Below are 23354 nucleotides of genomic sequence, written 5' to 3'. Positions count from 1 at the left end.
CCATATCTCATCCTGCCTTGTGTGGTCTTCCAAAATTCTATGATTGTGCTGAATCCTAGATACTATTAAAGATGTCCTAGAATTATAGAATCAAAGAACATGAACATAAATGATCAGAATCATATCTTGATGGCAAAAGGCAAAAGACAGTTATGGATTTTCCAGATGTCATATTGCAGTGTGTGGTAATGTTTATGGAGTGTCTTAGGGTTCAAGTTTTGCACCCTTGCATTCATAATGTATGAGGATAATATGACTCCATCATAAAAAAAAAAAAAGAAATTTCACAATGTTAGCTGATGGCAAAATCATTGTGGTCAATAGTAAATCAGTTAGTAACTTTTAGTCTCACATCAACAATATATTGGAGGAAGCTAAGAAAGACTATTTTCACACATTTCAATCATAAGGACCCTGATAAAGTACTTATTGTGCTTAATGACCAGATAGCAAATTAAAATGTACTTCCCAGAACGTCTTGGTGTTCATGTTGATAGCAAGCTTTATTTGGAACAATACATTCTCTAGACACAAAAATGGTTGTCATCAACAATATCTATGTTACTAAATGGTGAACCCAGGGCATGGACTCAACTGCAGGTAGCTTAACATCTTCCAGGATGAACAAAAAATTGATTTTCAATAGTTCATGAAGTTATTCAGTGAGCTTCAAAATTTAAAATGCTACCATAATCTATTACCTAAGAGCTATAATCTTATGTTAAAGGTTAAACACAATAAGTAGGTATTACAGCTAGAAACTGTGAATATGTCTTGACACAGCATAACTCACAGAGTGCAAATTACCCAGACAATATTCGTCCAGTTTCTGAGATTGAGAGTTCATAGTGAGTTCCAATAATCTTTATACACAATTTCAAACATTTCAAAAACTTTTTCCTGCAGACACCCCACAAAATGATGATAGGAAAAAAGTTTATTGCTATATTTTCACTGTTCATGCAATAAAACTGCAGCATCAGGCATGACATTTTTTTGTTACATCTTTACTACTAGCTCTATTCACAACACTTTTTTTCAGACAGTATCCACATATATTACTGGATGTACCTGCAAAATTAAACCATGGGATATGACATTATATTCAAGGAAATTCAGTTCTTTAAAGCATAGGGGGTGGGGGTTTACTGGTATGCTCTAAGACTGATTTCCCATTTTAATAATGGCAGTATCTGGAACACAGCATACTTTGGCTGTTTCTATTTGATAATGTGTTATCACTCTATGTTTTTGTGCAACAACTAAAAATAAAAAATTACACTCTAGGACATAAAGAATAATGCACCACTAAGGAATTATTCAAGTGGAACAGATGCTCCCAATGTTCTCAATTGGGGAGAGATCTGGTGACCTTGCTGACCAATGTAGAGTTTGGCAAGCATGAAGACAGCCAGTAGAAACTCTGACCATGTGAAGGTGGGAATTATCTTGCTGAAATGTAAGCCCAGGATGGTTTGCCACAAAGCTTGACTAGCTAGGTGTAGAATATCATCATGTACTGCTATTCTGTAAGGGTGTTGCTGTAAGAGTCCTGCTATGAAATGAAATGGCATCCCAGATCATCACTCCTGGCTGTTGGGCTGTATGATGGGTGCCAGTCAGGTAGGTATCCCATCAATGTCTGGGGCATCTCCAGACACATCTTTGCTGAGCTTAGCTTGAAGCAGAACTCATCACTGAAGACAAATCTATTCCAGTCAATGAGATTTCAAGCCAAATACATGTCTGGAGAGGCCCCAGACAACAGTGGGATACCAACCACCTGACTATCGCCTGCCATACAGTCCGACAACCAGGAGTGATGATCTGGAGTGCCATTTCATTTCATAGCATGACCCCTCTGATTGTCACCTGCAGCAACCTCACAGCACAGTAGTATCCTGGTAATATTCTAGGCTCCACTTTATTGCCCCTCATGGTAAATTATTCTGGGCTCACACTTCAGCAAGATAATACCCACCCACACAAAGTGAGAATTTCTACTCTTGTCTTCATGCTTGCCAAATCCTACTTTGGCTATATTAATATAGGCTACATTAATTTCATTGTATTATTATTAACTTCACTGTATTATTTTGTTTTGTACTTTTTTACGTATATATTGTTTATGTCCCATTTCTTTGTAATGGCTTACATGTACCCTTGACAACATCCATACAATATTTATTGTCAACAGATGGATAAATAAAATAAATAAATAAATACTTGTTATAATCACTAAAAAATTTCAGTACATGTGATCCCAATATATTTTTTCATAAATAATCTTTCTTTCTCATTATGAAACAAAACTAGAAGTTACGGTGATCTTAACTCTCAGCTGAAGCATTTGGTACTTGTACGAAATGGAATGACAGCCTCTGTAGCAAAATAGTTAGCATCACACATGTTAGTGCAAAAGGATCCAGCTTTGAGTTCCGATAACTCGCTGGATTTTTCTGATGTTGGGAGGATGCACTCAACTCTGTGAGGCCAAATGAGGAGAACCAGCAGTGTTATCAGAATTCATTTACTGGCAATAACGGCTGGAGGGATTGGTGACATGCTGATCTCATGTCCCATAATCATAGATCCCTTCTTGTACTTGATGCCTTCAGTCAGTCAGTCAGTCAGTACAGTACAGGCGTAACCTGTGAGTGTTGTTTATGTTTACACACATGTTTACAAAAGGGAGTAAAATATATGGGAGCTAAAATATTCAATTCACAATCTAATAATATCAAAGGCACAAGAAGTAATGTCTCTTGAAAAAAGTGTACAATAGTAACTGCTTAACATTCCATTTCACTCTACAGAAGAATTCTGTTACAGTAACAAATAAAACTTTTTATTTAAAACTCTGATGTTGCTTATAGAACTGGGAATTCCTGCTAATTGTTGCCTTATTTTATTAATTTTTAAGTTTTTGCTTTGTCATATGTATGTAAGATTAAAATATTTATTGTCACGGGCTTATAAGTACAGGTAATAATTCTGTACAGAACATGTAAATAAAGAAACATAATTCCCAGAGAATTACATCAAAGTATGATCCTACTTAATAGCTTCTTCCTGAAATAAACATTTTTATGAGGAGAAAGAAGAAACAGTGGCTTGGTAACCAATGTAAGTCTCTTATTCATATTTATTTACTTACGTGGCACAAGACTTCATTGGTCTATGAAAAAAATATTAAGTACAAGTACAGAAAATATGTTCACCATATTACACTATTGACAAGATATAAAAAACTTTGAAGTACATAAAGATATACACTGAGGCAACTGTGTTCAAGAATTGTAGAAATACCCCACATGCTACACATTAAAAAATCATTTAATATTTTAATGTTTATGAAGCACATGTATTATATGACGAGAGAAATATTTATCATAGTTTCACTTACTTTAAGTACACTGTTGCACCATATCACTCCAAAAATTAGACATAAATATTTAGTGTTCATTTTGAACTAGTTTTATGAAGTCAGTTCTTATTTGCACCCATTAATTGTATTTGACCTTACAGACATACACAGCAAATTTCAGTCTCCACATATATCTGAAATGACAGTAAAAGGTGTTTAAAGAAGGAATTATTTAATCAAAAAAAGACTGGCAAAGGAGTGTACATTGTTAAATAAAGTTTCCATAAGCAACGTAAAAAGCTTTCAAAATGCTTAAACCTGAATTCTTACAGTTACTTACATTCAACTCTTTGTCTCCCAAAGATCATCTGGGGCAATGTTAAGCACAAGCAGACCAGCTGAAAATTGCAACTGTAGTGATAATATTATCTGCAGATTTGCTTAGGTCATGAATTCTCTGTCTTGACTTTGGCATATTGACAACATTATTTGCAGACAAAACATTTTATTGCCAAGGCTTAACATTTGAAACTGGGTAGAATATGTAAGGCAAGAGGTGGGGGGGGGGGGGGGGGGGGGGGGAGACTACCATTGAATATTTTAACAATGAAAACAACTGCAAAAAGTTTTAAATTTTCAGATGGTAATTAACTGAACTTTGTGATTTGTCACAGTATGACCAGATGAAAGTAATGATGGACTGCACAACAAGAAAGCCTGTATTACAAGAATTTGATGAATCTGACTATCGGAAAGTGATTACTAGACATTTATGTGAGGTGATGTTTGGTAGAAATGTCTGTTACTATTACAGAACAAGCATATTCCTCCAAGTCTGCCAATTAAAACCAAAGATAAAGTAGTATTTTATTTTCAGGAATGGACTGCTCAAAACATTTACCTAATTTGGCTTGGAATTGTGTTAGTGACAGATATAAGATCCACTGTGTAAGTGCAGATGGGATGATCAAAATAATCATTGGGTACTGGTAACATAAGATTATATTTGTAGCAGTTATCTTCACAGCATCATTAAACCACTAATTAAAGATGTATTCCATATATTCCAGTATCTATTACATGACAACCATAGCAACGAGAAATATTAGTGTAGTTATAAAACCAGACAGCATCTACCCGAGTAATTTACACATACCATGATTTTCACTTCTGCTGTTTCTAGCACAATGAAGAAAAAACCAAGGCACTTCTTTAGGATTATTTAATTTCTGTGTCCTTATGTAGCAAGGTTTTTAAGTGCCCAGATCCTGCATATCCTAGACCTGCTGTCAGCACTATCAGCTATGAATGAAGTATCATGGAAATTTATTTGGAACTATATGCATACTTATAAAGCTTGGTATTTGTTGAAAACATAAAACAAGAAAATTTTTGCTTTCAAACTGCTTCCATCCTTCAATAAATACAAGGCATATTCAAAAATCAAGGGCCATTTGGTAATCAAATATTTATTTACTTGTTTGTTATAAAAAGCTTTATTGATGGTTTTACTTCCCTACAAACCCACTTTTGTTTTCACAAAATCATCATTTGTTTACAAGTACTTTTGATAATTTCTGATTAGCTTCTTAAAGACCTCGGCATAGAGGTTCTCTGCTGGAGGATCGAACCAGTTGACAATGGTGGTCTTAAGTTTCTTGTCATCTTCATGCCATTGTCCTCCATGCCAAGGTTTCACTTACAAAGAGAGGTAATAGTCAATGGGTGTGAATTCGATGGGTGTCAAGAAGTTGCCAAAACACTGTTCAGATTGATACCCGATATGGGCAACAGTGTGTCGATGGCAAAAGCTTCCACAGGATTTTGAGAAGAAACTTCAAGAATTTCAGTGGTATGTTATCACACTTCAGAAAGAGAAGAATTTTTTGATGGGCCAAATAGGCAATGCTGATAAGACTCCAGTTTGGTTTGATATGACACATAATTACAAGATTGACAATAAGGGTAGAAAAGAAGTTACCATCAAAACATCTGGGTGTGAAAAACAGGACATAACAGTAATGGTGACAATCACAGCAGAAGGGAACAAACTTCCCCCTTTTTTAATCTTTAAGCGAGAAACAAGCCGTGAGACTCCAAAAAATGAAAAGCTATTCCCTGATGATGTCATTGTTTGGAATCAAGAGAATGGATGGGTAACTGAAACTCTGATACTTCACTGGCTCTGACACAGGTGTGAACTCTGTCCAGATGGGCTTTCCAAGCAACCATTAATGGTTGTCTTCATACATTTTGTTGTCATCTCACTGACGACATAAAAAAGAAGATCCACAGCTCACCCAGTGACCTCGTTAGTATTACTGGAGGAAATACTTCTGTATTACAACCCCTGGACATGTGTTGTTGTTGTTGTCTTCAGTCCTGATACTGGTTTGATGCAGCTCTCCATGCTACTCTATCCTGTGCAAGCTTCTTCATCTCCCAGTACCTACTGCAACCTACATCCTTCTGAATCTGCTTAGTGTATTCATCTCTTGGTCTCCCCCTACGATTTTTACCCTCCACGCTGCCCTCCAATACTAAATTGGTGATCCCTTGATGCCTCAGATCATGTCCTACCAACCGATCCCTTCTTCTGGTCAAGTTGTGCCACAAACTTCTCTTCTCCCCAATCCTATTCAATACTTCCTCATTAGTTATGTGATCTACCCATCTAATCTTCAGCATTCTTCTGTAGCACCACATTTTGAAAGCTTCTATTCTCTTCTTGTCCAAACTATTTACCGTCCATGTTTCACTTCCATACATGGCTACACTCCATACAAATACTTTCAGAAATGACTTCCTGACACTTAAATCTATACTCGATGTTAACAAATTCCTCTTCTTCAGAAACGCTTTCCTTGCCATTGCCAGTCTACATTTTATATCCTTTCTACTTCGACCATCATCAGTTATTTTGCTCCCCAAATAGCAAAACTCCTTTACTACTTTAAGTGTCTCATTTCCTAATCTAATACCCTCAACATCACCCGACTTAATTCGACTACATTCCATTATCCTCGTTTTGCTTTTGTTGATGTTCATCTTATATCCTCCCTTCAAGACACCATCCATTCCATTCAACTGCTCTTCCAAGTCCTTTGCTGTCTCTGACAGAATTACAATGTCATCGGCGAACCTCAAAGTTTTTATTTCTTCTCCATGGATTTTAATACCTACTCCGAATTTTTCTTTTGTTTTCTTTACTGCTTGTTCAATATACTGATTGAATAACATCGGGGATAGGCTACAACCTTGTCTTACTCCCTTCCCAACCACTGCTTCCCTTTCATGTCCCTTGACTCTTATAACTGCCACCTGGTTTCTGTACAAATTGTAAATAGCATTTCGCTCCCTGTATTTTACCCCTGCCACCTTTAGAATTTGAAAGAGAGTATTCCAGTCAACATTGTCAAAAGCTTTCTCTAAGTCTACAAATGCTAGAAACGTAGGTTTGCCTTTCCTTAATCTTTCTTCTAAGATAAGTCCATGAACCATGGACCTTGCCATTGGTGGGGAGGCTTGCGTGCCTCAGCGATACAGATAGCCGTACCGTAGGTGCAACCACAACGGAGGGGTATCTGTTGAGAGGCCAGACAAACGTGTGGTTCCTGAAGAGGGGCAGCAGCCTTTTCAGTAGTTGCAAGGGCAACAGTCTGGATGATTGACTGATCTGGCCTTGTAACAATAACCAAAACGGCCTTGCTGTGCTGGTACTGCGAACGGCTGAAAGCAAGGGGAAACTACAGCCGTAATTTTTCCCGAGGGCATGCAGCTTTACTGTATGATTACATGATGATAGCGTCCTCTTGGGTAAAATATTCCAGAGGTAAAATAGTCCCCCATTCGGATCTCCGGGCGGGGACTACTCAAGAGGATGTCGTTATCAGGAGAAAGAAAACTGGCGTTCTACGGATCGGAGCGTGGAATGTCAGATCCCTTAATCGGGCAGGTAGGTTAGAAAATTTAAAAAGGGAAATGGATAGGTTGAAGTTAGATATAGTGGGAATTAGTGAAGTTCGGTGGCAGGAGGAACAAGACTTCTGGTCAGGTGACTACAGGGTTATAAACACAAAATCAAATAGGGGGAATGCAGGAGTAGGTTTAATAATGAATAGGAAAATAGGAATGCGGGTAAGCTATTACAAACAGCATAGTGAACGCATTATTGTGGCCAAGATAGATACGAAGCCCACACCTACTACAGTAGTACAAGTTTATATGCCAACTAGCTCTGCAGATGACGAAGAAATTGAAGAAATGTATGATGAAATAAAAGAAATTATTCAGATTGTGAAGGGAGACGAAAATTTAATAGTCATGGGTGACTGGAATTCGAGTGTAGGAAAAGGGAGAGAAGGAAACATAGTAGGTGAATATGGATTGGGGGACAGAAATGAAAGAGGAAGCCGCCTGGTAGAATTTTGCACAGAGCACAACATAATCATAACTAACACTTGGTTTAAGAATCATGACAGAAGGTTGTATACATGGAAGAACCCTGGAGATACTAAAAGGTATCAGATAGATTATATAATGGTAAGACAGAGATTTAGGAACCAGGTTTTAAATTGTAAGACATTTCCAGGGGCAGATGTCGACTCTGACCACAATCTATTGGTTATGACCTGTAGATTAAAACTGAAGAAACTGCAAAAAGGTGGGAATTTAAGGAGATGGGACCTGGATAAACTAAAAGAACCAGAGGTTGTACAGAGATTCAGGAAGAGCATAAGGGAGCAATTGACAGGAATGGGGGAAATAAATACAGTAGAAGAAGAATGGGTAGCTTTGAGGGATGAAGTAGTGAAGGCAGCAGAGGATCAAGTAGGTAAAAAGACGAGGGCTAGTAGAAATCCTTGGGTAACAGAAGAAATATTGAATTTAATTGATGACAGGAGAAAATATAAAAATGCAGTAAGTGAAACAGACAAAAAGGAATACAAACGTCTCAAAAATGAGATCGACAGGAAGTGCAAAATGGCTAAGCAGGGATGGCTAGAGGACAAATGTAAGGATGTAGAGGCCTATCTCACTAGGGGTAAGATAGATACCGCTTACAGGAAAATTAAAGAGACCTTTGGAGATAAGAGAACGACTTGTATGAATATCAAGAGCTCAGATGGAAACCCAGTTCTAAGCAAAGAAGGGAAAGCAGAAAGGTGGAAGGAGTATATAGAGGGTCTATACAAGGGCGATGTACTTGAGGACAATATTATGGAAATGGAAGAGGATGTAGATGAAGATGAAATGGGAGATACGATAATGCGTGAAGAGTTTGACAGAGCACTGAAAGACCTGAGTCGAAATAAGGCCCCCGGAGTAGACAATATTCCATTGGAACTACTGACGGCCGTGGGAGAGCCAGTCCTGACAAAACTCTACCATCTGGTGAGCAAGATGTCTGAAACAGGCGAAATACCCTCAGACTTCAAGAAGAATATAATAATACCAATCCCAAAGAAAGCAGGTGTTGACAGATGTGAAAATTACCGAACTATCAGCTTAATAAGTCACAGCTGCAAAATACTAACACGAATTCTTTACAGATGAATGGAAAAACTAGTAGAAGCCAACCTCGGGGAAGATCAGTTTGGATTCCGTAGAAACACTGGAACACGTGAGGCAATACTGACCTTACGACTTATCTTAGAAGAAAGATTAAGGAAAGGCAAACCTACGTTTCTAGCATTTGTAGACTTAGAGAAAGCTTTTGACAATGTTGACTGGAATACTCTCTTTCAAATTCTAAAGGTGGCAGGGGTAAAATACAGGGAGCGAAAGGCTATTTACAATTTGTACAGAAACCAGATGGCAGTTATAAGAGTCGAGGGACATGAAAGGGAAGCAGTGGTTGGGAAGGGAGTAAGACAGGGTTGTAGCCTCTCCCCGATGTTGTTCAATCTGTATATTGAGCAAGCAGTAAAGGAAACAAAAGAAAAATTTGGAGTAGGTATTAAAATTCATGGAGAAGAAATAAAAACTTTGAGGTTCGCTGATGACATTGTAATTCTGTCAGAGACAGCAAAGGACTTGGAAGAGCAGTTGAATGGAATGGACAGTGTCTTGAAAGGAGGATATAAGATGAACATCAACAAAAGCAAAACAAGGATAATGGAATGTAGTCTAATTAAGTCGGGTGATGCTGAGGGAATTAGATTAGTAAATGAGGCACTTAAAGTAGTAAAGGAGTTTTGTTATTTGGGGAGCAAAATAACTGATGATGGTTGAAGTAGAGAGGATATAAAATGTAGGCTGGCAATGGCAAGGAAAGCGTTTCTGAAGAAGAGAAATTTGTTAACATCCAGTATTGATTTAAGTGTCAGGAAGTCATTTCTGAAAGTATTTGTATGGAGTGTAGCCATGTATGGAAGTGAAACATGGATGATAAATAGTTTGGACAAGAAGAGAATAGAAGCTTTCGAAATGTGGTGCTACAGAAGAATGCTGAAGATTAGATGGGTAGATCACATAACTAATGAGGAAGTATTGAATAGGATTGGGGAGAAGAGAAGTTTGTGGCACAACTTGACCAGAAGAAGGGATCGGTTGGTAGGACATGTTCTGAGGCATCAAGGGATCACCAATTTAGTATTAGAGGGCAGCGTGGAGGGTAAAAATCGTAGAGGGAGACCAAGAGATGAATACACTAAGCAGATTCAGAAGGATGTAGGTTGCAGTAGGTACTGGGAGATGAAGAAGCTTGCACAGGATAGAGTAGCATGGAGAGCTGCATCAAACCAGTCTCAGGACTGAAGACCACAACAACAACAACAACAAGTCGTAAGGTCAGTATTGCCTCACGTGTTCAAGTATATCTACGGAATCCAAACTGATCTTCCCCGAGGTTGGCTTCTACTAGTTTTTCCATTTGTCTGTAAAGAATTCGTGTTAGTATTTTGCAGCTGTGGCTTATTAAACTGATTGTTCAGTAATTTTCAAATCTGTCAGCACCTGCTTTCTTTGGGATTGGAATTATTATATTCTTCTTGAAGTCTGAGGCTATTTCGCCTGTTTCATACATCTTGCTCACCAGATGGTAGAGTTTTGTCAGGACTGGCTCTCCCAAGGCCGTCAGTAGTTCCAATGGAATGTTGTCTACTCCGGGGGCCTTGTTTCGACTCAGGTCTTTCAGTGCTCTGTCAAACTCTTCACGCATTATCGTATCTCCCATTTCATCTTGATCTACATCCTCTTCCATTTCCATAATATTGTCCTCAAGTACATCGGCCTTGTATAGACCCTCTATATACTCCTTCCACCTTTCTGCTTTCCCTTCTTTGCTTAGAACTGGGTTTCCATCTGAGCTCTTTATGTTCACACAAGTGGTTCTCTTATCTCCATAGGTCTCTTTAATTTTCCTGTAGGCAGTATCTATCTTACCCCTAGTGAGATAAGCCTCTACATCCTTACATTTGTCCTGTAGCCATCCCTGCTTAGCCATTTTGCACTTCCTGCCGATCTAATTTTTGAGACGTTTGTATTCCTTTTTGCCTGCTTCATTTACTGCATTTTTATATCTTCTCCTTTCATCAATTAAATTCAATATTTCTTCTGTTACCCAAGGATTTCTACTAGCCCTCGTCTTTTTACCTACTTGATCCTCTGCTGCCTTCACTACTTCATCCCTCAAAGCTACCCATTCTTCTCCTACTGTATTTCTTTCCACCATTCCTGTCAATTGTTCCCTTATGCTCTCCCTGAAACTCTGTACAACCTCTGGTTCTTTCAGTTTATCCAGGTCCCATCTCCTTAAATTCCCACCTTTTTGCAGTTTCTTCAGTTTCAGTATACAGCTCATAACCAATAGATTGTGGTCAGAGTCCACATCTGCCCCTGGAAATGTCTTACAATTTAAAACCTGGTTCCTAAATCTCTGTCTTACCATTATATAATCTATCTGATACCTTTTAGTATCTCCAGGGTTCAGATATGATTAAGTTGTGCTCTGTGCAAAATTATACCAGGCAGCTTCCTCTTTCATTTCTTAGCCCCAATCCATATTCACCTACTATGTTTCCTTCTCTCCCTTTTCCTACTCGAATTCCAGTCACCCACGACTATTAAATTTTCGTCTCCCTTCACTATCTGAATAATTTCTTTTATTTCATCATACATTTCTTCAATTTCTTCATCATCTGCAGAGCTAGTTGGCATATAAACTTGTACTACTGTAGTAGGTGTGGGCTTCGTATCTATCTTGGCCACAATAATGCGTTCACTATGCTGTTTGTAGTAGCTTACCCGCATTCCTATTTTCCTATTGATTATTAAACCTACTCCTGCATTACCCCTATTTGACTTTGTATTTATAACCCTGTATTCGCCTGACCAGAAGTCTTGTTCCTCCTGCCACTGAACTTCACTAATTCCCACTATATCTAACTTCAACCTATCCATTTCCCTTTTTAAATTTTCTAACCTACATGCCCGCTTAAGGGATCTGACATTCCACGTTCCGATCCGTAGAACGCCAGTTTTCTTTCTCCTGATAACGATATCCTCTTGAGTAGTCCCTGCCCGGAGATCCAAATGGGGGACTATTTTACCTCCGGAATATTTTACCCAAGAGGACGCCATCATCATTTAATCATACAGTAAAGCTGCATGCCTTCGGGAAAAATTACGGCCGTAGTTTCCCCTTGCTTTCAGCCGTTTGCAGTACCAGCACAGCAAAGCCGTTTTGGTTATTGTTACAAGGCCAGATCAGTCAATCATCCAGACTGTTGCCCTTGCAACTACTGAAAAGGCTGCTGCCCCTCTTCAGGATCCACACGTTTGTCTGGCCTCTCAACAAATACCCCTCCATTGCGGTTGCACCTATGGTACGGCTATCTGTATCGCTGAGGCACGCAAGCCTCCCCACCAACGGCAAGGTCCATGGTTCATGGGGAGACCCCTGGACATATGTATACATAAACCTTTCAAAGGTTACATTCAGGAACAACATGAAAAATGGTTTTGCAAAGCAAATCACAAACTGAGTCTGACAGGAAAAATTAAATGTGTTGTACCCTACATTATTCTGTACTGGGTTTCGGTTGCCTGGAAATGCATTGAAGCACCAATGATCATAAAATCATTCAAGAAATGCTGTATTTCAAATACTCTGGATGCCAGTGAAAATGATGTGCTCTGGAATGACACCAAAGATGGCAGGGAAGGAGGAAATGAATCTATTTCTGATGCAGATGCTTCTGAGGATTCCAGTAATGATGACATTAGTGAATAATGATGAGTAACGCTTGTAATTTACAGTATGTTTCTTTGTATGCCACGTAGGTAATCAAGTTAGGTGTTCTGTTTTAATAATGAAAATGTCACTTATTACCAAAATAAGTAACTTAAAAATAAAATATTGTTGATTTTTATAGTTCATGTATACTTCACTATTGTTTGAAATAAAGTTAGTGCTATAAAACAAATTTCAACAATACTAAAATATCCTACCAGCGATGTGCCAAAATTCCTTTTCTTTTATTAATCTAATTTTTAAAACTGGGGTGTGCATTACATTTGATGGTGCATTAGATTCATGTAAATACGGTAATCATGTAAGTAGTGATGTATCCAGCATGAGAAAATGCATCAGTCAGAGCACCAATCATCAATCAGATCATAGAATTTTGGTTCACCTGTGGCATAATTTCATTGGTCTGGATCTTGGTCCTGCAAGCCCATCCTTCATCTTGCACAACTGTATGCATATTTTTATAGTCTCATCACCATTATATAACCTTCCTTTCACTCATTGCCATAGGCAAATAAACTAACATCTCTCCAGACAAATTTGCGCAGCTTTAGATCCCGTTTGCCTTTACCTACATTCAAATGACAGCAGAATCAAAGCAATGACTTGTGTGGCTTCATAAACAGTCAATACATGGCATTGCATATTTTGTTTTGAATTGTCAACATTTAAATATTTACATTTTGAATGCCCTGTATATATAAAATATACATTAGTTGCTTCCCATTTAATGGATTCCATTGATGGAAATATGGGGGGATGATAAGGAGTTTCATTTAGGAAAGACTGTCTGTCAAGTATATGTTACTACATGAGCTATGGGAACGTTTGCATTATATATCTTATTCTGAAAGATATACATCTACAGCTATACTCTCCCAACCAACATGAGGTGCATGGCAGAGGGTACAATCCACTGTATCAGTTTTTAGGGTTTCTACCTGGTCCTTTCATATATGGAGCACAGGAAGAAAGATTGTTTGAATGCTGGTGTATATGAAGTAATTATTCTAATCTTATTATCATGATTCCTTTGTGATCAAAACATCGGGGATTGTAGTATATTCCTAGAAGCATCATTTAATGCCAGTTCTTGAAACTTTGTTAGTAAATTTTTTCTCAGGGTGGTTTACATCTATCTTCAAGAGTTTCTTCAGTATCTCTGTGACGCTCTCACATGGAGAAAACAAACCTGTGACATCCATGCTGCCCTTCTCTGTATGTGTTCAATATCCCCCGTTAGTCCTATTTGGTACAGGTAGCCTAAAACACACTTGAGAAATATTCTATAACACATCACACAAGTGATTTGTAAGCAATCTCCTTTGTAGACTGATTGCTCTTTCCCTGTATTCTACCAATAAACTGATGTTTACCACTGGCTTTACCCATGACTGAATCTATATGTTCGTTCCATTTCATAACCCTACAAAGCGTTACACCCAGGTATCTCTATGAATTGGCCAATTCCAATAGTGACTCATATTATAATTATAGGACAGTGTGATTTATTTATTTATTTTTGTTTTTGAAGTGCACAATTTTACATTTCTGAACATTTAAAGCAAGTTGCTAATAGTTGCTAATCTCTGCACCACTTTGAAATGTTATCGAGATCTTTCAGACAGTACTATATCACAGATAACTGCATCATCTGCAAAGAGTCTGAGGTTATTGTCAATATTGTCTGCAAGATCATTAACATACAACATGAACAACAAGGGTCCCAACACACTTCGCTGGGGCACACCTGAAGTTACTTCTACATCTGGAATCATTCTCCATCCAAGATAACATGCTGTGTCCTCCCTAGCAAAAAATCCTCAATCCAGTCAAAAATGTTACTTCATACCCCATATGACTGTGCTATTGACAATAAGCACAGTGTGGTACTGAGTCAAATGCTTTTCATAAATCAAGAAATACTGCATCTACCTGACTGCCTTGATCCAAAGCTTTCAGCATGTCAAGTGAGCAAAGTGTGAGTTGGGTTTCACATGATTGATGTTTTCAGAATCCATGCTGGTTGGCTCTGAGGAGGTCATTCTGTTCAACATACCTCATTATGTAACTCTTCAGGCTTTCCCGGCGAGATCTTGACATGTGGAGTAATCGGGTCTACTGCCAGATGTTTGTGTCGCTCTGGCACAATATTTCGGCCACGTAACTCGTTGCCTTCTTCAGGTGCTACCTGAGACTGCCGTGTTGGAGGATCTTGTCCAGTATTTATGCCCAGAGGGCGCTGGGTGTTCTCTTTGTTGTCTGCGCCTGCCTGGCGCTGCTTGTAAGGTGTTGTCTCTTCCCCGGTGCTCCCTCGGACGTCCGCCCCCGACTTGGTCTCCATCTGTGGCAGCTCTCTGAGGCCTGTCCTTCATTGGGCACTCCATTTGCGGTCCGCGCCCGCCTGGCGCTGATCCTGGGGTGTTGGCAGTTCCCTGGTGCTCCGACGGTCGTCTGAGCTCGGCTCGTCCATCATCTGCAGTCGTGGCAGCTGTCAGATGCTCGTCCTGCGTCGGGAGTTGCATTCACGGTCCGCGACCACCTGGTGCTACTCCTGCAGTGTTACTACTTCTTGAGGAGTTTGTTGGTTCATTTCATTGAGCCCTGATAAGCTCCAGAGCCGGACTCCACACCAAGCTGAGCTGGTAACCGCTGTCTCGGTTTATTATGTTGTCTGTGACCTTGATCTCGATGGCCTCCTTTATGACACTGTCCCAAAATCTTGGCATCAGTGTCAAAATTTTGGTGTTGTTATAGTCGATTGAGTGGCCGAGCTCCAGACAGTGCTCTGCTATGGCAGATTTTGTTGCCCGTCCGAGTCTGGTGAGCCTCTGGTGTTCTTTGCACCTGACGTCCACCGTCCTGGTTGTCTGGCCAATGTATGACTTTCCACACTGGCACGGGATGTTGTAAATGCCTGGTTTACGTAGCCCCAGGTCGTCCTTCACACTCCCTAGCATGGTCTCAATTTTGGAGGGTGGACAGAAGATACTCTTTATATCATATTTTGAAATAATTCTGCCGATCTTTGCAGAAATAGGTCCAGCATATGGCAGGTATGCCACCTTCTTCGCCTCCTCTGGCTCCTCTTGTGTACCCTGTGGTTGACTGGTAGTACAAAGTGCCCTTAGCATGTCCGTCGAGGAGTATCCATTTCTGCTGAACACCAGCTGTAGATGTTCTATCTCTGTGGCCAGACTTTCCATATCTGACAGAGCTCGAACCCTGTGAACTAATGTTTTCAAGACTCCATTCTTCTGTGCCGGGTGGTGGCAGCTACTGGCTTGAAGGTATAAGTCAGTGTGGGTGGGCTTACGATACACACTGTGCCCCAAAGTGCCATCTGCCTTCCTCTTGACCAGGACATCCAGGAATGGGAGTTGTCCATCCTTCTCTAGCTCCATAGTAAATTTTATACTTGGGTGGCTTGAATTTAGATGTTCCAAAAAGTCATCTAGCTTCTCCCTACCATGGGGCCAAATGACAAAAGTGTCATCAACATACCTAAGAAAGCACTTGGGTTCGTAAGTGGCTGATGCAAGTGCCTCCTCTTCGTACCTTTCCATGAAAAGGTTGGCTACCACTGGTGATAAAAGGCTGCCCATTGCCACTCCTTCCGTTTGCTCATAAAATTGACGCCCATAAAGAAAATATGTTGAGGTCAGTACATGCTTGAACAGGTCGAGCAGGGCACCATCGAGCTTCTCTCCAATGATATTGAGTGAATCGGTGAGTGGCACTCATGTGAAGAGCGACACCACATCGAAACTGACCATGATGTCAGAGTCCACTATGTGTAGCAGCCTTAGCCGTTGTAGGAAGTCCTCCGAGTTCCGAATGTGGTGTGCGCATTTGCCCACATATGGTGCCAATATCTTCTTCAGGTATTGTGCAGTGAGGTATGTCCCTGCGCCGATGTTACTGACAGTAGGTCAAAGAGGGACCCCCCCTTATGGACCTTGGGGAGTCCACAGAATCTGGGTGGTACAGGTGCTTTGGGATAAAGCTTCTTGGTGACCTGTTCAGGTTGCTGAAGGAGACAGGTCTACCTGAACAGGTCACCAAGAAGCTTTATCCCAAAGCACCTGTACCACCCAGACTCTATGGACTCCCCAAGGTCCATAAGGAGGGGGTCCCTCTTCGACCTATTGTCAGTAACATCAGCGCAGCGACATACCTCTCTGCACAATACCTGAAGAAGATATTGGCACCATATGTGGGCAAATGTGCACACCACATTCGGAACTCAGAGGACTTCCTACAACGGCTAAGGCTGCTACACATAGTGGACTCTGACATCATGGTCAGTTTCGATGTGGTGTCGCTCTTCACACGAGTGCCACTCACCGATTCACTCAATATCATTGGAGAGAAGTTTGATGGTGCCCTGCTTGACCTGTTCAAGCATGTACTGACCTCAACATATTTTCTTTATGGGGGTCAATTTTATAAGCAAACGGAAGGAGTGGCAATGGGCAGCCTTTTATCACCAGTGGTAGCCAACCTTTTCATGGAAAGGTACGAAGAGGAGGCACTTGCATCAGCCACTTACGAACCCAAGTGCTTTCTTAGGTATGTTGATGACACTTTTGTCATTTGGCCCCATGGTAGGGAGAAGCTAGATGACTTTTTGGAACATCTAAATTCAAGCCACCCAAGTATGAAATTTACTATGGAGCTAGAGAAGGATGGACAACTCCCATTCCTGGATGTCCTGGTCAAGAGGAAGGCAGATGGCACTTTGGGGCACAGTGTGTATCGTAAGCCCACCCACACTGACTTATACCTTCAAGCCAGTAGCTGCCACCACCCGGCACAGAAGAATGGAGTCTTGAAAACATTAGTTCACAGGGTTCGAGCTCTGTCAGATATGGAAAGTCTGGCCACAGAGATAGAACATCTACAGCTGGTGTTCAGCAGAAATGGATACTCCTTGACGGACATGCAAAGGGCACTTTGTACTACCAGTCAACCACAGGGTACACAAGAGGAGCCAGAGGAGGCGAAGAAGGTGGCATACCTGCCATATGCTGGACCTATTTCTGCAAAGATCGGCAGAATTATTTCAAAATATGATATAAAGAGTATCTTCTGTCCACCCTCCAAAATTGAGACCATGCTAGGGAGTGTGAAGGACGACCTGGGGCTACGTAAACCAGGCATTTACAACATCCCGTGCCAGTGTGGAAAGTCATACATTGGCCAGACAACCAGGACGGTGGACGTCAGGTGCAAAAAACACCAGAGGCACACCAGACTCGGACAGGCAACAAAATCTGCCATAGCGGAGCACTGTCTGGAGCTCGGCCACTCAATCGACTATAACAACACCAAAATTGTGACACAGACGCCAAGATTTTGGGACAGTGTCATAAAGGAGGCCATCGAGATCAAGGTCACAGACAACATAATAAACCGAGACAGCGGTTACCAGCTCAGCTTGGCGTGGAGTCCGGCTCTGGAGCTTATCAGGGCTCAACAAAATGAACCAACAAACTCCTCAAGAAGTAGCAACACTGCAGGAGTAGCGCCAGGCGGGTGCGGACCGCGTATGGAGCGCCCAACAAAGGACAGGCCTCAGAGAGCTGCCACAGATGGAGACCAAGTCGGGCGCGGACGTCCGAGGGAGCACTGGGGAAGAAACAACACCTTACAAGCAGCGCCAGATGGGCGTGGACCGCGAACAGAGCCCCCATTGCGATACGGGCCTCAGACAGCTGCCACAACTGCAGATGGTGGACTAGGCGGGCGCGGACGTCCATCGGAGCACCAGGGAAGTGCCAACACCTCGGGAGCAGCGCCAAGTGGACGCGGACCACGAACGGAATGCCACATGTGGATCCAGCCCCAGACAATGCCACGACCACAGATGGTGGACGAGCCGGGTGCGGACGTCTGTGGGAGCACCATGGAGGGGTAAAAACCTCAGGAGCAGCACCTGGTGGGCATGGACCACGAACGGAACACCCGACATGGGACGGGCCTCAGAGAGCTGCCACAGATGGCGCCCAAATCGGGCGCAGACGTCCGAGGGAACACTGGGGAAGAGACAACACCTTACAAGCAGCACCAGGTGGGCGCGGACGGCAAAGAGAACACCCAGCGCCCTCTGGGCATAAATACTGGACAAGATCCTCCAACATGGCAGTCTCAGGTGGCACCTGAAGAAGGCAATGAGTTACGTGGCCAAAATATTGTGCCAGAGCGACACAAACATCCGGCAGTAGACCCGATTACTCCACACGTCATACCTCATTATGTTTGAGCTCAGAATAAGTATCAATTTCAAGGATATTGGACGGTAGTTTTGTGGATCACTTCTAGTGCCCTTCTTCTTGATGGGTGTGACCTTTGCCTTTTCCCACGAACTGGGCACAGTTTTTTGTTCGAGGGATCTATGACACATTATAGTTACAAGAGGAGCTAACTCAGCTACAAATTCAGTATAGAATGTGACATAAATTCCATTGGGCCCTGGAGTTTTGTTCAATTTTATTGATTTCAGCTGTTTCTCAACACCAATGACACTAATACTTAATTCATTCATCATTTCAGTGGTACGAGGAGTAAATTGGGACAATTCTTCTGGGTTTTCGTTTATAAAGGAACATTTGAAAACAGGATTAAGCATTTCAGCTCTTGCTTTGATACCTCAGTTATAGTTCCTGTCTCATTTTCTAGGGACCGGGCACTAATTCTGACGCCATTAACAGCCTTTACATATAGCCAGAATTTCTTTGGGTCTTGTGAAAGATCATCTGATAATTTTTTGCAATGGTAGTCACTGAAGGCATCACACATTGCGCTCTTGACAGCCAAATGTGTTTCATTCAGCGTCTCTCTATCTATAACCCTAAGCTTTGTTTTACACCTATTACATAGTAATCTCTTTTTCTTTAGAAATTTCTTTACAGTGACTGTATATCACGGAGGTTCCCTCCCATTATGAACTGTTCTACAAGGTACAAATCTATCTAAAGCATCGTCAACTATTTTTTTAACTTGAGCCAGAATTCCTCTGCATGCTCCTGCCCTGTGTTGAAATGTTCATGTTCCTCACTGAGATATGAGACTATTGATTTTTTTTATTTAGTTTACTGAACATATATATGTGCCTGCTTGTTTTAGTTGTCCTTTGTACTTTGGTAATCATTGTTGCCACTACTGCCTCATGGTCACTGATACCAGATTCAATGTGCATGTCCTCAAAAGAAGTCAGGTCTATTTGTTGCCATTAGATCCAGTATATGTCTGTCACAAGTGGGATTCCTAACTATCTGTTCGAGACAGTGTTCAGAAAATATATTTAGTAATATTTCACACGATGTCTTATCACATCCACTACCAATAAAACTATAATAATTCCAATTAATTGTTGGACAATTAAAGTCTCCGCCAACAATTACAGCATGATTGGAGAACTTAGGTACAAGTGAACTGAGGTTTTCTCTTACGTTTCTGGTTACATCAAGAGATGAGTCTGGTGGGTAACAAAAGAATCCAATCATCATTTTATCCTGCCCGTGATACTGATTCTGGCCCATACAATCTCACATGCAGCTTCAATTCTGGATGAAAAGCTTCATATAAACTAATGAAGAAACTGCCTTATGTGTACCAGGATTCATCAAGCCAGGTGCATCACTTACTGAAATTCATGAGGTTGCGAAGTTATTAGAAGTCAGTAAGTTAACTTCTGGGGGGTTTCACTGCATTGCCGAGCAGCACGAATGATGTTACAAAAACAAAATGCCTATAGCTTGTCAAGAATTAACAAAACATCTGAGCCTCCTATGTCACACCAATGTACTACTATTTATCATTCCACATTGACATGATTTACCAAGCAGTCCTGTGTAACCAAGGAAATTAGTGCTGCATACAAACACTATGAGAAAATATGTAAACTCTTCAAAAAAAGGTATTACAGATATAATTTGCAAGGGCCACAGATTTTATAAAACACAGAATTTACAGCTAAAAGGGCTATGGAAGATATTGTTAGCTAATTTAGTGCAACACCAAAATGTATAAATGAAATAGTCTTGTTTTTCAGCATAATCATTATGCAGAAGCTCATGTACCTCCTGTTTTAGAGTAAACTGTTACTGGACTTGATCAGAAAAAATCAAACATGTAATTTGTAAAGGTACAAGAACAAAAAATACAAAATTACAATGAAAGGACAGTACCTCACTGTAAGAAAAATAAGACAATTCTACTTCATATTCATGAGCAATCACTTAAGGATGGCTTCACCAAACCAACTGTAGCATACTCTATATCAGGGGTGCAGACTTGTTAGTACCATAGGCTGAAAATCCCTCACTGTGACTGTGTAAGGGCCGCAAGTTAAAAAATAACATGGTGTGAGAGAGCTTATCATTCCAAATTGGGATCCCCATGCCTGAATGCTCCCTAGACTGGGAACAAAAGAATTAAGTTCCACAATGCCCTGAACTATCCTTTACACAAGGGACTGGAAGATGAGAAAATAAAAATTACGAGAATGAATGCCAAAGGACAGGCTGCCATCAGATCAATGGTACACCGCATGTGGGTTGTGGGCTGCAGTCTGTGCAACCCTGCTCTACATTAATGAACACTGGCTAAACAGTAAACAGTGCAGGTACAGAGTGGTTCATCCTATATGGATACCTACTGATCAATGGTTAGAACAAGCACTGCACAAGGGTATCAATCGATGTTAGAGATGATCTATACATTACATACTCATAAAGGAGTGGTCCAATGCAACATGTCAAAACCTACCCTGAAATTTTTGATGCAGGAAGAATACAAAAGAAACGCAGTCCCAGAATTTTAGCTGCTACACTGCACTGCAAGTATTTTTTAAAAAAGTGTTTTAAATAATCAAATTTATAGCTTCCAGGTGCTGGAGAATTGCCCGTCCCTACCATAGCTGTAGCAGACACTGTATGTGCAACATGGCAGGCACACGTCTTTGCCTGACAGCACATAGGTAAACAGATAATATGGCACAACATTACTGTAATTTTGAAAGTGAACTTTAGTTTCTGTGAGTTGTTTCACTGCTGCAACTGTTCACAGTTACTGTTAACTCAAATTTTCAATTTCATTTAATCTCCTTAATATTTAGCCTCTGCAGTATCGCTAGGTGTTAACATTGGAGATAAGACTGAATTAATTTTCTTTGTGTTTCCTTGGTGTATGCTTGTTAATAGCAAATGTCATTGTGCAGGTTTCAGAGTTTACCAGTAATGTAAAATCCACTTAATGTTTCCAACTTTGCAAAGATGAATATGATGAACATAGCATGCAATTGAAATCAGCTACTTCTCCTAAAGACCTACATATGTCTTATTGCTTACTTAATTTTTTGGATATTCATTCAAATGATGTTGATATTTCATCAGAAATTGTGGAAACACTGAAGAAACAGGAAATAGCTCTGACAATTCCATGAATTGTGGGTCAAATGGTGAATGTTGTGCTAATTGCAAGTAAGAAGAAAATCATTGATTTCTTGGCATTTTTGACCTGATTAAACAGATTAAGGAAATTATACAGAACAGGAAGTCACAAAATTACAAAGTTTACTTCAAGTAAATGTGGTGAGTTGTTATCAACATATACATATTATTACATTTTCATAAGAACCATGCAAGAGGAATTGTTATAAAATATTTCACATAAACAAATTAAAAGTCCTGATTGATGGAAGTCACCTATAACATCATACACTACTGTGATATTCTTTCCTCTGCTAGTCACTCGTGTAACAATTGCATTTGCAACAATTTAGATGTTAATATGAACTGCAACTTACTCAAAAAATTATTGATTTGAGATATTTTTCGTGTGGTGTAAGTGCATAAAATTTGCATGTGTGCACTTTGGACTTTGCACTGTGTGGCACTAGGTACTCTACATCTGCTTATTTGACAAGTTTCAATATGCAGGAAACTGAGTAATTATAAAATTTATTAAAAATCACTTGCATTGCACCTTGGCAGCTAAATTTGGACAGTTTCTTTTCCTTCAGAGTATTCTTCAAAACAGAAAATAAACACAAACTCAGTGAAGTTATTTTGTTGGCTCACACACACTGTGGGGAAGATGCCTTTCTTGGAAGAATGCTATAGCTACCATACAGGGTAACTAAGAATAAATTTATCCTCCAGTAGTGTAGAACAGTGTGTCAAATCACTCACACATACACACATTTCATTTTTGCACAGATTTACATATATTCTGTCCACATGCAGTTACTTCTGTTAGTATTATAAGTAACTCACATGCACATTTTGACTAGACTTAGTGATGCAAATTTAAATGTCTCTCAAGCAGAGTTTAGGTAGTTTATTAAAACTTTCGAAAGTAAGTTTAAACTTTCTTTATATTAGCATTTAGTTATGTATTAGAACAGGTTACAAAACTTCAGTGCTCTTGTTCCAAGTTATTCTCTGCATTTGTGTAAATCTTTCTATCAAACTGGGTGTGACAAATGTGGTGGCTGCCATAGAAATCTGAAGGAGGGAACATTCTGCAAAGACTGTAGGTTATGGTTTCATTGAAGCAAATGTAGCAGCAAGGAAATGGGGAAGATGAAGAACCTCTTCCATGGCAATGCAGGTTATATAGAAAGGACAGAAAAATCACTGAACTGGAGGCAAAAATTTGTGCCCTTAAGGCTGAATTAGAAAATGTGAATTTGGAATTACATAGGCTAAGGGAGGAAAAAGAGATGGG

The 23354-nt window shown here is 40.2% G+C and overlaps 1 protein-coding gene across 1 annotated transcript in view; it reads right to left on the bottom strand.

Annotated features, from left to right (window-relative positions):
- Nucleotides 1-23354, bottom strand: part of LOC126457489 (phenoloxidase 1-like) — a 208413-nt gene that overhangs the window by 168053 nt on the left and 17006 nt on the right. The window contains exon 3 of the mRNA XM_050093789.1: nucleotides 3407-3561. Within this exon, the coding sequence (XP_049949746.1) occupies nucleotides 3407-3466 (60 nt within the window). The 5' untranslated portion in view covers nucleotides 3467-3561. The remainder of the gene's footprint in view (nucleotides 1-3406; nucleotides 3562-23354) is intronic.

This window comes from Schistocerca serialis, chromosome 2, assembly GCF_023864345.2.
Source record: "Schistocerca serialis cubense isolate TAMUIC-IGC-003099 chromosome 2, iqSchSeri2.2, whole genome shotgun sequence".
In the NCBI taxonomy this organism is placed as follows: domain Eukaryota; kingdom Metazoa; phylum Arthropoda; class Insecta; order Orthoptera; family Acrididae; genus Schistocerca; species Schistocerca serialis.
This window is presented reverse-complemented; position numbering and strand designations above follow the sequence as displayed.